At 39.0% G+C, this 16,213-nt stretch overlaps 1 protein-coding gene across 9 annotated transcripts in view; it reads right to left on the reverse strand.

The window, feature by feature from the left end:
• Window positions 1-16,213, reverse strand: part of EZH2 (enhancer of zeste 2 polycomb repressive complex 2 subunit) — a 66,480-nt gene that overhangs the window by 15,429 nt on the left and 34,838 nt on the right. For 3 of the 9 annotated variants that reach the window (XM_073899334.1, XM_073899335.1, XM_025854794.2), the window contains 5 exons: window positions 10,986-11,102; window positions 8,071-8,191; window positions 7,140-7,280; window positions 6,119-6,221; window positions 5,443-5,621 (listed from right to left, as the gene is read on the reverse strand). In XM_073899334.1, coding sequence (XP_073755435.1) covers window positions 5,443-5,621; window positions 6,119-6,221; window positions 7,140-7,280; window positions 8,071-8,191; window positions 10,986-11,102 — 661 coding nt within the window. Of the gene's footprint in view, window positions 1-5,442; window positions 5,622-6,118; window positions 6,222-7,139; window positions 7,281-8,070; window positions 8,192-10,985; window positions 11,103-14,459; window positions 14,639-16,213 lie in introns of all 9 variants that reach the window. The other 6 variants (XM_073899337.1, XM_073899336.1, XM_025854798.2 and 3 more) reach the window with 3 other exon arrangements.

Raw genomic sequence — 16,213 nt, forward strand, 5'->3', positions numbered from 1 at the left:
CTGGGTGGCTCAGTCGGTTGAGGGTCCGACTCTTGGTTTTGGCCCAGGTCATGATCTCAGAGTAGTAGGATCGAGCCCCATATGGGGCTGCCCGCTTAGAAGGAAGTCTGCCTGAAGATACTCTCTCCCCCTGCCCGTTTCCCCACTCATGCATGCTCTCCTCACAAATCTTTAAAAAAAACTTCTTACTGCTCTACTTATAGTTGGAATCACATAAATTCTTGTGGTATCACAGACAGCAGACTTGTAATACTCAGCACCTTACAAAAAGATGGTGTCAACGTTCAGAGCACCGGCCGGTAGTAACAGCAGGTCACGCCGCTACCGGTCAAAGCTCCTGTCTTCAAAGCACACAATCCGAGGCTTTAGGCATTACCTCATTTAATCCCCACAAAATCCCCCAGGTATGAGGATTCTCATCCCCATTTTACAGATGAGAAAAACCAAGATTTAGGGAATCACTCCGAGTGACTTAAAATCTGAGGTTTAAATCACTCTAATAACATGGCAACTATGAACTCTGTCTGAATTTTATCATTACGCATCTGAAATACTAAAAAAAAAGTCAACCATCAACTACAAACTATGGAATACTGTTTCTGAAATTCTAACCATTAAAATGTTAAAAGCTCTACAATAAGCATTAATACAAATTCCAAAAAGAACAGACTTTTTTACATAATATCAGAAATGACAAACAGAACTGGGTTTTATGCTTAAAGTGGATTCCTCTGTAGGCCATACAGATAATAGAAAACCCAGCAAAACATTTATTCCAAGGTTCTACTTTTGATCCTATTTAAGCATATAAAATTTCCCAACCTCAATTTCCCAGCCTGCCTTCCTTCCCTCCCTATCAGAAATGTGTTACCTCTTTCTACCCACCCACAGTCAATTCAGGAGCCGACCCTGGTTCCTCTAACAAGTGCCAAAGACAGACCAGGCCACCCATTTTAGGCTGAGGCTTTTATAAAGAAATTATATGATTCCAAGTTTGCAGAACAATCCGTTTCCAATTTACAGAATGGACCAAGGTCTAAAAGTTACTTGGAATACAAAGTGGGATTCGTTCCCAAACCAAAGCCACTCATCCTTCATGGTTCGTTAGAACACACAGGTCCCTCTAATGGAAAAGACCCATGGTCAGATACTGAGCTCTGGCTAAGATGAACTGCCAAACCCCTACCATCAAAACATCTTCTTTATAGATAAAAATGGTAGACACACCCAACATCTAAATACCCTAATATCAGTAAGACTACCACACAGAAATAATAAGAAATATATATAACGACCAAAAAAGGCCCTTTCACCCAGAGGTTTAAAAAATTCTCCCTTAAACAATGAGTTAAAAAGAAAACATAAAATATTCCTTAAAATTCCTTATAAATAGTAATACCAAACATAAGAAGCTAAGAGAGGTTGAAACAGTACTCTAGAGACACTTCATTGCATGTTAAAAGCATATATCCAAAAAAAAAAAAGAGGAAAGAATGAAAACAATGCAAAAATAACATCCATAAAGAGAAAAATAGTAAATCTAATACAGTAGCTGATTCTGAGGGAAAAATACACAAAACAGATTTTCAAAATAAACCACCTTTTAAGCTCATCAAGAAAAATGAGAGAATGAAACATTTAAGAAGAAAAGAATTAGAACACACAGATCAACTTTATATAAATAAATTTCAAAACCTGAGTGAAATAATATTCAAAAGTGATCCAGAAGCCAAAAAAAAAAAAAAAAGTATCTACTACTACCAATATTACTTAACACCGTACTTAAGACACAAGCCAATGAAATTAGACAAGAAAATAAAATCATAGGGGCACCTGGGTGGCTCAGTTGGTTAAACGACTGCCTCTAGCTCAGGTCATGATCCTGGAGTCCTGGGATCGAGTCCTGCATCGGGCTCCCTGCTCAGCAGTTGAGTCTGCTTCTCCCTCGGACCCTCCCCCCTCTCATGTGCTCTCTCTCTCTCTCTCATTCTCTCTTTCAAATAAATAAATCTTTAAAAAAAAATAAATAAAATCATAAAGACTGGAAAGACAGAAAATATCAATAACTGCAGATAGTTTACTTACATAGCTCAAAAGCTCAAATAAGAATCCACTGAGAAACAAATATAAACAGGGACAATTGATAAGGTATCAAGGAAAGCCAGGCAACAACCCATTAATACCTAGAAATCATTTTAAGAAAGAACGTACGGGCGCCTGGGTGGCTCAGTTGGTTAAGCGACTGCCTGCGGCTCAGGTCATGATCCTGGAGTCCCGGGATCGAGTCCCACCATCAGGCTTCCTGCTCAGCAGGGAGTCTGCTTCTCCCTCTGACCCTCTTCCCTCTCGTGCTTTCTATCTCTCATTCTCTCTCTCTCTCTCTCTCAAATAAATAAATAAAATCTTAAAAAAAAAAAAGAACGTACAAGAGCTACATGAAGAAAATTCGAGTTTACTGACACAAAAGGAAACTTGATCATATGGTTACACTTAATCCTCATTTTAAAATGTCAGTTTTCCCTTAGGTAATTAATAAATTTAATGGGATTCCAATAAACATACTACCTAGACTTTTTTTTTTAATTAGACAAACTAAAGATTCTAAAAGTTACATTAAAAAACAAGCAAGAATAGTCAGAAGACCTCTGAATAAAGCCTCCTGGACAGAAAGACTCAAGGAACAAACGCAAAGGAAAGAGACCCGAGCGCACATGGTGACGAGAAATGGGGAAATGAAGGCGCGGGTGTGGGACCATGGAGGTGGAGGGGAGGGGTGGATCCAAAATTGTAAGAGAATAAATTCCAGTGACTCAACGTTAGATGCAAAAGAACGAAGCCTATCTAAGTACCGTGGATCGGGTTCACTTGCACTTGTGGGAAATGACGCACAGGTACAGCCAAGGTTACTCACTGTGCACTGTTAGCGCGTGAGGCACAAACAATCCAAACGCTAACCCTTAGGAACCAGTTCAGTAAGTTCTCCCTTCTCCTACAGCGGAAGACTACGCGGCTCTCCAGACAGGAATAATACCTACCAATATTTACTAAGTCAAAACAGGGAAAAGCCTGAGGAGTATGATACCATTCGAATAGGACAGCCAGAAAAAGAGTATCTTTGCATTTTGCCAGAAAAAACTGATGTGAGTGGTGTAAAGAATGAGGTACAAACTCTATGGATGAGGGCAGAAGTAGAAGGGAAAATTCACTAGACACCTTTTAATACATTTTTTAAATGTATGTCATGTGAATGATGATCTGTTTAAACAATGGTGACTAAAAACAAGCCAGGTACTGTTTTTTGTAAGTTACACAGAGTAATAAATTTAATCCTCACAACCAACAGCTTATGAAGTACTATGTTATTCTCCTCTCACACAGACAAAAACAAAATTAAAGCACAAAAATAAATTAAAAACAAAATTAAATACATATATTTAATAATGTATTCACTGACTCATTTTACCTAGGAAAAACCTTTGGTGTGTGATATTTTGTCAAAATTAATGGAAAGCAATGAATACCTAGGGAATCTATCAAGGCTGAATTATGAAGAGATTGGCTCTAGTGTCCAGAGAAGGAAAAGGGGGGTACAGCAGCTGCTGGACCCACTGCTCCCAAGTGCTACAAGCGAGCAGCCTGCCATTCCACAGAAGCAAACTTCACTAAAGTGAAAAAATTATCTATCTTCCTCCCAGCTTGAATAAAGAGATAATTATCAGGTTCAAGGTTCATCAAAATTACTCAAATCTAAAGATCACAATAAAATAACTCATGTAATAATGTTTAAAAGTAGTATCTTACTTCCTTTGATTCATTTGTACAACACAAAAGGTACAAGAAATGCTGCATCTACAAACAAACTGGAGGGACCATTTCACAGAGCTCCCACCCACTGTTTTTGCTATAGTGGTATCTGAAGGCAATTTCTAATACTTTTAATGAAAATTGTACATAGTTTATAAAATGACTGTGTGTAAAGGTGAATTAAATGCAATTCAAGGCAACTATGCCAAGGGCTGTATGAAGACAACACTGCCAAGCCCAAGGAAGATATTTGATAGTTGTCCAATGGCTGAAAAAAACCCATGGCTGGCATACCAGAGATTACTAGAACTACGAAATCATCAAGATTAGGAAGGTGGTTAACAATAGCCAAGGACATGGAAAATATAATAATTCTAAAAATCTACTTCAAATTTTTCTAATTGAAGGTAACTACACCACTACTACCACACACACACACACACACACACACACACTCTTAAACCACTTCCAGGTCAAGATACTATCACACAACAAATTATGAGACACAGCACATATAAGGAGACAGAGCAAAAACTCAAAATGAGACAAGACAGAACCGCTTGGACAGGCTAATTAACATTAAGAGGTACCACCGGATAATGAGGGGAAAACTGCTGTAAAAAGACAGCCAGGGGAACTCAAAAGGGCCACTTAGCATAGGGGGAAATGCCTTCACAGAGGTCAGAAGCCCCTAACGGTGTGACCATGCCACAGACGGCTGCACTAAAATGAATACGGAAAAAGCGAACCTTTATTAAGGTAAACTCTGCTTAGGAAACCAAGGAGGTATCAAATATGTTTTCAAAATGTGCACCTCAAAAGTAGTTGGTGATTTTTAAATTGTGTTTTAAAAGTTTCTGTTACCTGGAAAATTTCCTACAAAACCTCATTCCCCAGCAATGTCATAAAAATAAAGTACGGGACATACTTAAATTTCATTAACAACATTTTAATTTTATGCTTTCCCTGTACTCAAATGCAGTTTTGTTTTGTTTTTTTTGAGAGCAAGAGTGAGTGTGCACAGAGTGGGGGGGCGGGGAACGGGACACAGACAGAGGGAGAGTCTCCAGCAGACTCCCCACTGAGTGTGGAGCCAGATGCGGGGCTCGATGCCACGACCCTGAGATCATGACCTGAGCCAAAATCAAGAGTCAGATGCATAACTGACTGAGCCACCCAGGCTGCCCCCCAAATGCAGATATTTTTAAAAGTAATTTCCTCAGAGAAACAAAACAAAACAAAAACCCACTAAATAGACAAGAACATATATAAGCATCTTTTCAGCCAATTTCTTATTCAACAAAATCTGTTCATCAATATCACAGGGTTGCTCTAGGCTATCAGCTAATTCACAGTAATAGCTTTATTACAAAATAACTGCTTGGTTAGCATTTATGGAAAAACCACTGACCTGTATTCCAAATTAGTGGAAGACAGGTGGTCCAAATTAAATGCGTGCAAAAAACTTCACAGCAACCCTCAAGCAACAAAGTACAAAAGTATGATACTCTGACCCTAACATATTTCTCAATCATAACTGCCAGATTAAATGATAAATCCTAGTTATAATAAATGACAACACTTTCCAAGTTGCTTTAAGACATAATTCCACAACAAAGATAGAAAATGAAAACGTACAATAATTGCACTTACGATGTAGGAAGCAGTCATATTTAAAACATCGCCTACAGAAAAGTGTATGAAATGAATGCAGGCTTTGCTCCCTCTGAACAGATTTAGCATTTGGTCCGTCTATGTTCGGGGTACATTCAGGAGGAAGGGCGCCCGGGAGCTGCTGTTCGGTGAGCTCTTTATACCTAACATTAACCAAGAAAAACGCAAGTGAAGGTAGAACAAAAACTTCCTCTCTGAAAATACAGTTTCTAAACGGTGCCATGTATTCTTTGTGATGTTCATCTTGCCCAAACATGCAAGGAAAGGTCTAACCCACGACAATCTTTATTTAGATGAAGAGCCAATTAAAAATTACGCATGGTATATCAAGAGTCAAGTTCACGGGTAGGATTCAGATCATGAAAAATGTTACTATATTAATTAAAATAAACTTCAATGACACTAACGTCTCTACAAGTGTCCAGAGAAATCCTCCTCTCCACATACGACCGTCAATGATGTGGTGTGTTTACGGCGCCTACGGTAACTGTCCTGAGCAGAGCACCACAGACAGGGTTGAGAACCCTGCCGCAGTCAACAGAGGTGGCCCAGGGGCTCATCAGCTACATCAGTTCCGTTTCTGATAAACCAAAATGCTGAGCTGCATACAAGCAAGACTGCCTCAAAAGAAAAATCTTACTTTTCCTTTAGTTCTTCTGCTGTGCCCTTATCTGGAAACATTGAGGAAATGGCTTCAAAAATTTTATCTGAAGGAAATTTCCGAGGTGGGCGGCTTTCTTTATCTACATGGGAAAATACGAAAGGGAAAAAAGATGACAGTAAACAGGTTTTCAATCCTTCCTTCTCTCCACGAAACTACATCTAACAAAGCCGATTTCCTAAGAAATTATCAACTCTGTGTTTCACTTATTTCTGACATGTCACATGTATCCATGGAGTGCTGGTAAGCCAAACAAAAAAACTCAAAAATCAAATATGGAAAGTTTTAGGCCCACGGGGAGGCAGAAGACCCAGGTTCTAATCCCAGATCTGCTACTGACGGGGTCTGTGACCTTGCCTGGCCACTATCCACTGGGGTCTGTTTCTTCACTGTAAAACGAAGGAGAGGAAGCACATGATCACGGCCTGTTGTATAACCATTACACTTCTTTCAGATCGCAGTTTCTCCCCACATTCTTCTATGCTGTTTAATAATGTGCTCTGCCAAGTCTCCACCGACTACAGGCTCTGGCTTGGGGTCCTCTACCTTTCTTGAGTCAGTCAGAAGGGTTCCCATCATAGTGTTCTGGGTTCTGTTTCTTCCCAAGAGTGTAACCCTAAGTTCCTTAGCTGCACTAAGCCAGTCTCTTCAACTATAAAATAGATCTAATTGATGCTAACAGAAACTTGTGGAGCACAGAGTGACGGGCCCATTCACTTATACGTAGTCAATGATCAACAGGTTATATTATAATGATGATTATGATGATTACCCAGCAAAATCCCAAAAACAGAACCCGTTCTTTTGTTAGCCAAAGGAAATAAAGACACCCAAGTGAGGATGAAATGTTACAAAAGATATTCTCATTTTGATTCTATTACTATCAATATGATATTTCAGAAAAGAAAAAAAAAGAGAAAGAAGGAATTAATATGTTTGTACTTTATTGTTTTTGAAAACTGCTGTCGTGGCTACACACAAACCTAATAAACAGACATACCATCTCTGTTCTCCTCTAGATCTTTCTGTTTTTCTTCTCTTTCATCAGGATCATCTCCATCATCATCATCATCATCATCATTGTACTGACCAAGAGCATTCACCAACTCCACAAAAATTTCATCATTTATAAACCCACATTCTGAAATTCATCAAGTCAAATATCAGAAATACACAGAGGAAAGTGGTGATGACAAAAGTTTACGTATGCCTTTTCTAACCTGGAAGAAACAGCCAGGGCCTATTAATTAGCACTAGAACATGGAGGTTAAAATGAGGCGGGAGATCATTTTCAAGACTGGCCTGAGGCAAAGTTAGGAAGACTTTATCTTCAACACCTGTCACTTTCTCTTTAATCACAGCCTCGCCCGTAAGTTTCCGGTGCCCGCGGCTCGAGCCTAAGTCACTAGAAACAAACTGTGGCCTCAGCCTCCTCCCAACAAGGCTTCCCAAGAGAAGGGGCAGTGATGATGTTACACAAGCCACCGTGCTGCTGGACACCTCGTCGGGGTCTCTGGGCCAGGAAACACAGAAGCCACGGACGCAGTGGCTGAAGTGCAGGTCCTGTGGCAGCTAAGTGGGGCGTCCTTCTGAGCACAGGGCCGGGCCCTGACCCTAATCTTACTGTGAAGGAATCTTAAAATCTACAAACACCCAAACAACTCTATTTAATTTACATGTTACTGGCATTATAATTTATGTTATAACCAACTACGTGTCATTTTCAAATAGCAAAAATGAATTCTTCAATTTAAAAATAGTTACGGAAAACATTAAAATGTTTAGGCTTGAAAACAGGCCCGGGCCAGTCCAGCAAAAAACTTACTTTTGATATTAAAAAAAAAAATCTTTTTCACACCTATGCTTAAAAAATTCAAAGTATCTCTTGATTCTTTGGCACTTTTTTCCAAGAGAATAAACACAGGGCTCACCTCTATCCCCATGTACTTTTCCATCATAATTTTTTATTAGTTCTTCAATGAAAGTCCCATCCTGGTCTAAAACTTCATCCCCCATGTAAGGAATGTTATGTAAAACAGTTTCATCTTCCACCTAAAAATAAAAAATATATTTTAAAAGCAAGCTTATCCTAAATATCAAAATATTTTTTAAATCAATGTAATATAAAATACTATTTTTTTTCCTAGGTAGATGTTTCTACCCAGTTCTCCAGATCCAAACTAAATAGCTAACTGTAAAAATATAAAGACCCCTCCCACCAATAAGAATTATCTCAGAAATCAAACTGTTTCTAGGGGAAAAAAATTAAGAAAAAATATCCTATTCACCTAATCTAACATGTCATCAATGATTTAAACCTACCATTATTTTATGCACCTCAAGAAAGGAAAAAGTATTGCGTATTACCATATGAACCAATAAATTTTAAGACACACCCAGTGTCTTAGAATTGATGAAATATGGTTTATCGAAACCACTTAAAACAGCCATACAATAGAAGATAATAACATAAGGATTTCTAAACTTCACTTGATGATGTAGCTATTCAGAGACCTTCAATCTAATAAAAATCTAAAGGATGTAAAATGGAGTATTGTAAAGCTTTTGCCAAACGGATTTGCTCTTATACATAAAATAAGAACATTCTACAATGTTCTACATACAGTATTTCAATGCTGAGAGGAACAAGATGCCTATCCAAACTGATCACGCTAAGCAAGATGAGAGATGAGTTTATGAAGGTTTGGAAGACAATAGGGGGAAAAGAAGGCGCTAACTTAGCAGGGACAGCCAATCCAAGAAAAGTTCAGAAGGGAGAACTTAAGAACACAAGGGACTGGAAGCAGACATGCATGGGAGGGAGAGAATCTTCAACGAAGGATAAAAAAGGCAGGAGCGCTAGATCAAGACTAGACAGTTCTGAAGCCCAAATTTAAAGAGAATAAAGTGAGGACAGGTCTGTCTTTTGGTTAAAAAGAGAATTTTAGAAGGATAATTCTGATAAAGAGAGTGGCCTGGCTAAGAGGAGAGGACATGGCAGCTGCGGCCAGTGTAGGAGCCTCAGGCGGGGAGCACGCGCGACAGCGAACAGAAAAGGCCACAAGACACACAGGGGACCGTCACGTAAGAGCAGGTGGGAAAAACGAAGGCAAGGACAAAATCTCAACTAATCCCCAGATAACAAATTTAGGACAACTGCGAAGTTCAGAAAGACAACAAAATCTTAGACAAACAGGGAAAAGGGAAACTGGGAAAGAAAGTACATAAGGGATATAAAATTAAAACTTAGATTTTAATGCACTGATCTATCCAGAACCAAACTTACATACAACTAAAGAGTCCAGTTTGCACCACATCTCACTTTCACTAATCCCATTTAAACTAGGAGTCTTAATTTTTTTTGGATAAAAGCCAAAATTAAGTCACAATTGGCTATTCTATCTTCCTAACTATATCATGTAAGCTTTGCTCCCCAAAACACATCCTAACCATAATAAAGATGGTGACCAGCAAAACCCATGGATAATTCTAAATAATACTGACAACTATAAACACTGTATCCTTTCAGAATTTTAGTCTAAGAATGAAATCTCCCATAAGCTCTTGCAATATAATTCTTAAACTAAATGTTTTTGCATGAAGTCTTAAATACACGAGGCAATTACATAAGAGTATCTGAAGTTTATCTTTAATCTCCCACTGTAAAATCTTTAAGTTACTAAAGACATTAGAAAACATCTTTTAAGGGGCGTCTGGGTGGCTCAGTAGGGAAAACATCTGCCTTCGGCTCAAGTCATGATCTCAGGGTCGTGGGATCGAACCCTGTGTTGGGCTCCCTGCTCAGCGGGGAGTCAGCTTCTCCCTCTCCCCCTGAACCTCCCCACTCGTGCTCTGTCTCTCTCTCTCCCAAATAAATCTTTTAAGAAACAAACATCTTTAAAAAAAAATCCAGGGGGCACTTGGGTGGCTCAGTCGTTAAGCGTCTGCCTTTGGCTCAGGTCATGATCCCAGGGTCCTGGGATCGAGTTCCACATCAGGCTCCCTCCCACTCCCCCTGCTTGTGTTCCTGCTCTCGCTATCTCTCTGTCAAATAAATAAATAAAATCTTTAAAAAAAAAAAAAAAATCTACGTACATGGCGGGCTCAGTTGGTCTAGCACATGACTATTGATCTCAGGGTTGTGAGTTCAAGTCCCATGCTGGGCATGGAGCCTACTTAAAAAAATCTAGTAAGCAATTCTCTAAAGTACGCTCACCAAGGACTTCTATCAATATTTTTACTTATTTTACATATCAATAATAAAACTATGTATTTTTTACTTAACACAAGTCAAGAATGCACACTCAGATTTCTCTCGTTTCATCTTCCTTCATCCTACCTCTATAAAGAATTAAATACCAGCATTTCATTACAAAAGCTATTGGGCCAGTGTTATCTGTGGAAATATGATGAAGTTTGTGTTTTATAATCCCTCAGAGTATTTCATAATGTACATTATCATTTAATAACATGCTGCCTAAAACCATTTCAGTAAAAAGTTCTCAATTAACAAAACCTCTAAATCAACTGAAATTACAGAATACTGACCGACCTTTTCAAGCATAAGAACTATAAGCTTCATCTTTTAAACATATTTTTAATCCCAGGTAGGATTTCTGCTTAACACTTTTCCTTTAGAGAATACTTTAACTAGGAAAGACTAGAAAGAGAGCAACACCACAAAGGCTTATTAAAACATATATCGGTTAAAAAAAAAAAATCAAGAGTGTTATCATTTCGATAATGTTTTTTACTAATACTATTCTTGATTCACCTTGACAAGAAAATTGTGTTTTATTTAAAATAAGTGATTATCAAGTAAGCAGATGACACATGAGTTACATACCATAAAATTCTGCTGTAGGGGAGACCAAGAATACATTATGGGTACTGAAGCAACAGCATTCAGAGTCTTTAATGGGATGACTTGTGTTGGAAAATCCAAGTCACTGGTCACTGAACACTAGAACAGAAAAAATAAAATTGACTCATAAGAATTAAAGGACAACCTTAAGCTGTCAACATATTATAAAGGGATGCTGCCCACTTAGATAATTTTGAAAAGGAAATTCCTTAACCTAATGACACAACAAGGTACCTAAAAACCATGAGGGAGTCTCTCCTTCTTACTTTCTTTTACTTAGGGTGAAAAAAAATGCTTCAGATTTTGCAAATTTTCAAAAGCTTCCAAGAACACTTCCCATACTTACCAATATCAATCAGAATCAAAACCAGCATTTGCTAGTCTCGGGTTAACTCACTATAAATTTCCTAGCTCGATGCTTAATTTTTTTACATTTCAACCACATGGAATAATATTATATATACCAAATATGCCTCTTAAGTCTCGCTTAGTAAGAATATGGAAACTGTTAGGTTCATCTTTCTTATCTTTTAAAAATCCCAAGCATCATTTGCTGATATTACCAGACGATAAACAAAGATGAAGGGTAATAACAGATCAGAGTTTCAATCACAACAAAAGAAGTTCATATCCACTCTGCAAAAGTATAATCTCTAAATTATTAATAGCTAATATTATTAAGCACTTTCTATGTGCGAGGCACTATTTTAAACACATTACATGTCTTACATATTTTGTCCTCATGACAACACTGTAAGATGAGGACTAATTCTTAGCCCCCATTTTACAGGTGAGAAAACTCAGTAAAAAAAAGGGAAGTAACTGGCCCAAAGTCATACATTACATAGGGCTAGAATTTAAACCCAGAAAGAAAGAAAGTCTGACTCTGGAGCCTCTGCTCTTACCCACTACACATACTGCCACAATACCGTATCTCTAGAATGTTTAAGTGCATCTACTCTCTTGAAATACCGTATTTCATCCAACCTGTGATGACCTCAATTTCAAGGCATTCCATTACTTTCTGTATCAGTGAGAAAATAATGTTGCCAATTAAACTGTAACATAATGTGTTCTTATCACAGCAATTCTAAGATGCATTCCAGCTTCAGATGTTAAAATATTCAAAATTTTGCATCTTTGATTCTATGAAATACGGTAAAAATCTGTGCCCAAATGACCACAGCACTTTCTATCCTGTCTAGGAATCCAGCTTTTCTTAGAGGACCATTACCCAATTATCAGGCTTCCAAGAACCTTCTCAAAAATACCCTTGGACATATATTCATAATCTACAATCAGTGAAAATAGAGCAAAAAGAAGAATTGAAGGAGTAAAATGAAACAAAAAATCATATATACACACGCATATTTATTAAATGTTTAATTTTTATCTGAGAGGTCTTAAAAATAGCAGGACTAGATTTGGTGAAATTACAGTGAACATCTTTGGCTTACAGGCCACACCTGGCCCTCAGCATCTCATCAGGCCAGGGGGATAATCTTGCAATGGTCACAGTCACTGCAGCACAAAATAGTTCCTTCCTGGTGGAAGTGAAGGTTTAAAGATAAGAGTAGTTAGAAAGAACTGTGACAGTGATTAATCCATTAATTTGCTTTGCAAAAGGGTCAAGATAAAGATAATAATACTAGAAAGCTCGTAGCTCAAGTAAACGAGAAGGTATGAACAGTTCACTATTACTCCAGAGCCACCATCCCTCCCTGTTCGGCGCTCTGGTCTCTGATACAGTTCTTCATCCATCCGTCCAATAACCCAATCATAATAGCAGTTAACATTTATTGAGCACGTACTATGTTGCAGGCACTGTGCTAAGTGCTTTGTATACATCATAACCACTGCTTCTCTCAGCCTCCAGCGTCACAACCTCACAAATGAGGAGGAGACTGAGGCTCACGGAAGTTAAATAACTTGCCTAGTCAGAAAGGTAGAAAGTTACCAAGCCAGGATGGAAGCCTAAGCCTGACTCCAACACCCACGCGCCTCCTCTCTGTGCTGCCCTCCTGCCCTTGAGATGCTCGCAGGGTCAGAAACCAAGCACAGCGGTGCCCGGGCTGCCGCCTGCCAGAGACGCCCTCTCCCCCATGCCCTCCTCTTAGTTCCCATACTACCAAGTCACCTGTGCTCCTCCCTACCTAACTGCCTAACTGTGGGGCCAGGAGTGCTCAGAATTACTGAATCAAGTATTATACACTGTCCGGGAATTTTAAGTTCAAAGTAATTGTAATTTCTTACCAAAAAAATTAAGAGTTTTGGGGTTTTGTTTTACACTTGGAGGGAAGTAAATTAATACTGTGGTTTTAATTCTGAAGATTAGCCTCCTTTAGAGCTTGGCGGGGTGAGGGCAGCATGTTGCCTCTCCAACTCTTAACTTACCCACCTGCTTTACTTAACATCTGAACCGAAGGTCATACTTAAGGCTAGACAGCTTAATATTCCATTCAACTACCAAACAGGAGGGACTTTGCTTCATCTGTTTGCTCTAAGGATGTAGAAAATGCTCTGAATCTACTGAATGAGGTCCGCTGATTTCTCCCCTGAACAGAAAGAACTTAAACAAGCACAAAAATAAGATGGCAAAGGCTGCAGCACTAGGTACCACCTCCAACCCTGCACCGCTGTCAGATCCCATCATCTCAACCCTGAGCCTACGAGAGTCACCAAGGGGCCAGAAATCAGCTCTCTGAGGGCAAAAGCAGCTGAGACAGTGTGGTTTTACTTCTCTGTCTCACAATGATACTCAGCACAGTGTCTCAAAAAAGAGTAGGCACTCAAAAAATGTTTCTGGAATGAACAGACTGCATTTGCTGATTTTGCCTAATGGAGATTTCACTCCAATTTCTCTTTAAAGCTAAGAGAGCACCTACTTAGAAAATCAAAGGCCTATACCCACCTCATTATCTATATAGTATCTCTAGAAACCTAACCCATTCCTTAACTAATTAACCTTAACTAATAACCATATTCCTTTCATTTATGAAATAATATTCAAATGCAAAAGCATTTGTTGGTAAAACAAGTTTGGGAATTCTTATTTATTGACTTAACAGGAAAATTACTCAAAAAATTCCAGTTACTTACCAGTAACTTTTTTTCTTTGAAAATGTATCATCCTTGACAGTTTATGTAATTAAGTTTCATATCATTCAGAATACTGAGAAGGGTTCTGACCTCATGGGTCTCCAAAGCATTTTACCTGATCGGTCAAGTGTCCTGGACTCAGGAACTCACTAGGAGACCTACATCAACAAATAGAATTCTCCAATTCTCGTTCCTACTTGAGGATCACACAAGGAAGTTATTATAGGTGATTCATCATCAATGGTAAAGAAGGAAAAAAAAAAAAAAACCTCTATTAGTTATCAAGGATGCTACATTTTCAGAGAAACACAGCTTACTGGTAAGTGACCGGGTTCCTCTGAGGATGGATAGACTTACATCAACCAGCTGGTACAATAGGCGACTGTGTGGCTGGACCACTGGGAGCTGGAGAGGGAAGTCAAGCCAAAAATAGTAGTTGTAGGAGTACACAACCAAACTGAGACTCTTGGCAGAAGGCTGGTTCCAAGTAAAAACTGTGTTATGGAAAATCGTAGAGGGAAGAGCAGGTGAATGGCCTGCAGGGAAGGGAAAGAAATTAAGACACCCTACTATGTGCCAAGCACTGTGCTAGAGACTTTACCAAAGTTAACTTCTTTAAAATCCACCACTACCCTATGAGGTCGATATGACTCCCCATTTTACAGTGGGACATCCCAAAGGAAAACAGCCATGGCTATCTGGTCTCTGAACAATCTTTAACCTCAGAAGTGTGAAGTCCAACTTCCGTATGGTGGGGGGGGGAAAAATACAGTCAGTTAGCCAAGTTAAAAATATTCTTGGATACTAGTTGGTCCATTTAATTCATGCCAGAGACACAATGAACTGTTGATATTGTCTACTATCCTTCAGCCTTTCCAAGTAAAAACAGTAAGGAACCATCTGACATCTAAGGGGGTAAGGCATCAACTGCCACCCGAACGCTAGAGAAAAGCAGAGGATGATTTCTGAAACTGCCTCTATTCTTCAAAATCACAGCACAGAAAAGATAACACACCCAAATCTTAAGCTAGCCCTTCTGGTGAAAATGATAGTGTGTATAATTTAATTTCAGACTGCTTTTATGCAAAGAAGTCCTAAAGAAAAAAACTGGAATGAGTAAATACCAAGTTTGGATCAAAAAAAGCTTGACAGAATGAGTCCCTAACCAGGTCTTGGAGGCTGATCAGGAGAAGGGGGGGGGGGTTCAAGACACGAGAGGCTCCAGCGGCAGAGGGTCAGAAATAAAAACCAGGAGGAAAAATTCCTCATCAGATCGTGACACAGACGTATTAATACAAGCAGCTCATCAAGGGTGCTGGGGCTAAGGAATCAAAGAGTGGCTCATAACCAGATTGTAAATTACGTCCATTTTTGTTGTTAAATATGTTATAGAGCCAACCCAGATGGGCAGAAGAACCTCTCTACCTGTAACACAGGGCTATTGCTTCTGAGTTCACTTAAGCATTACAGAAAGATAGCATCCTCTAAGTGTCAGTTCTTATACTTCTTTTCAGAAGAAAAGTCCACACACACACACGCATTTAACATAGAACACAGAACATTTCGAATGCAATTTCAGGAAGTTTAGACCCTTAAAACTCTTCCCTGAATCCTAATTTCAAAAGCCTAATCCGGAATGAAAGCAACCATAAATATATCAACCTAGTTAATCCTATTAAAACCCAATGCACAGGGAAAACCCAACGCAGTCTGGGGTCAGAAGGGGCTGTATTAAATCACTCCCCATAATCTGCAGTTTTGCTACAAACTCCAGTTTTGCTAAAATAACTGGAAACCAGAAACTGAACAATAGCCAATATGTACGTTTTGGTAAAACTACAGAACACCCAAAAGGCACATGAAGCAGCTAACCGGAGCCGTGCAAACTCAAATACCGAATTCAAGAACAGTCCTATTAAGTGGGAAATAAGATCATTTCTGTCCCTTAAAAAAAAAAACAAAAAACTAAGAAATGGCAGACCCGAGTAGTACTGAAGCCCCTGGTTTCCATAAATCACGGCAACATGCTCGTTCTGAAGCTTCCATGAGTGGATGTGGGGCTGAAAGCTACAGGGCAGCGGGGAGAGCCAACACTGGCACCAGGCCATGGC

Source organism: Callorhinus ursinus, unplaced genomic scaffold (assembly GCF_003265705.2).
Source record: "Callorhinus ursinus isolate GAN/ISIS: 27379988/994484 unplaced genomic scaffold, GSC_fseal_2.0 scaffold12, whole genome shotgun sequence".
Lineage (NCBI taxonomy): Eukaryota > Metazoa > Chordata > Mammalia > Carnivora > Otariidae > Callorhinus > Callorhinus ursinus.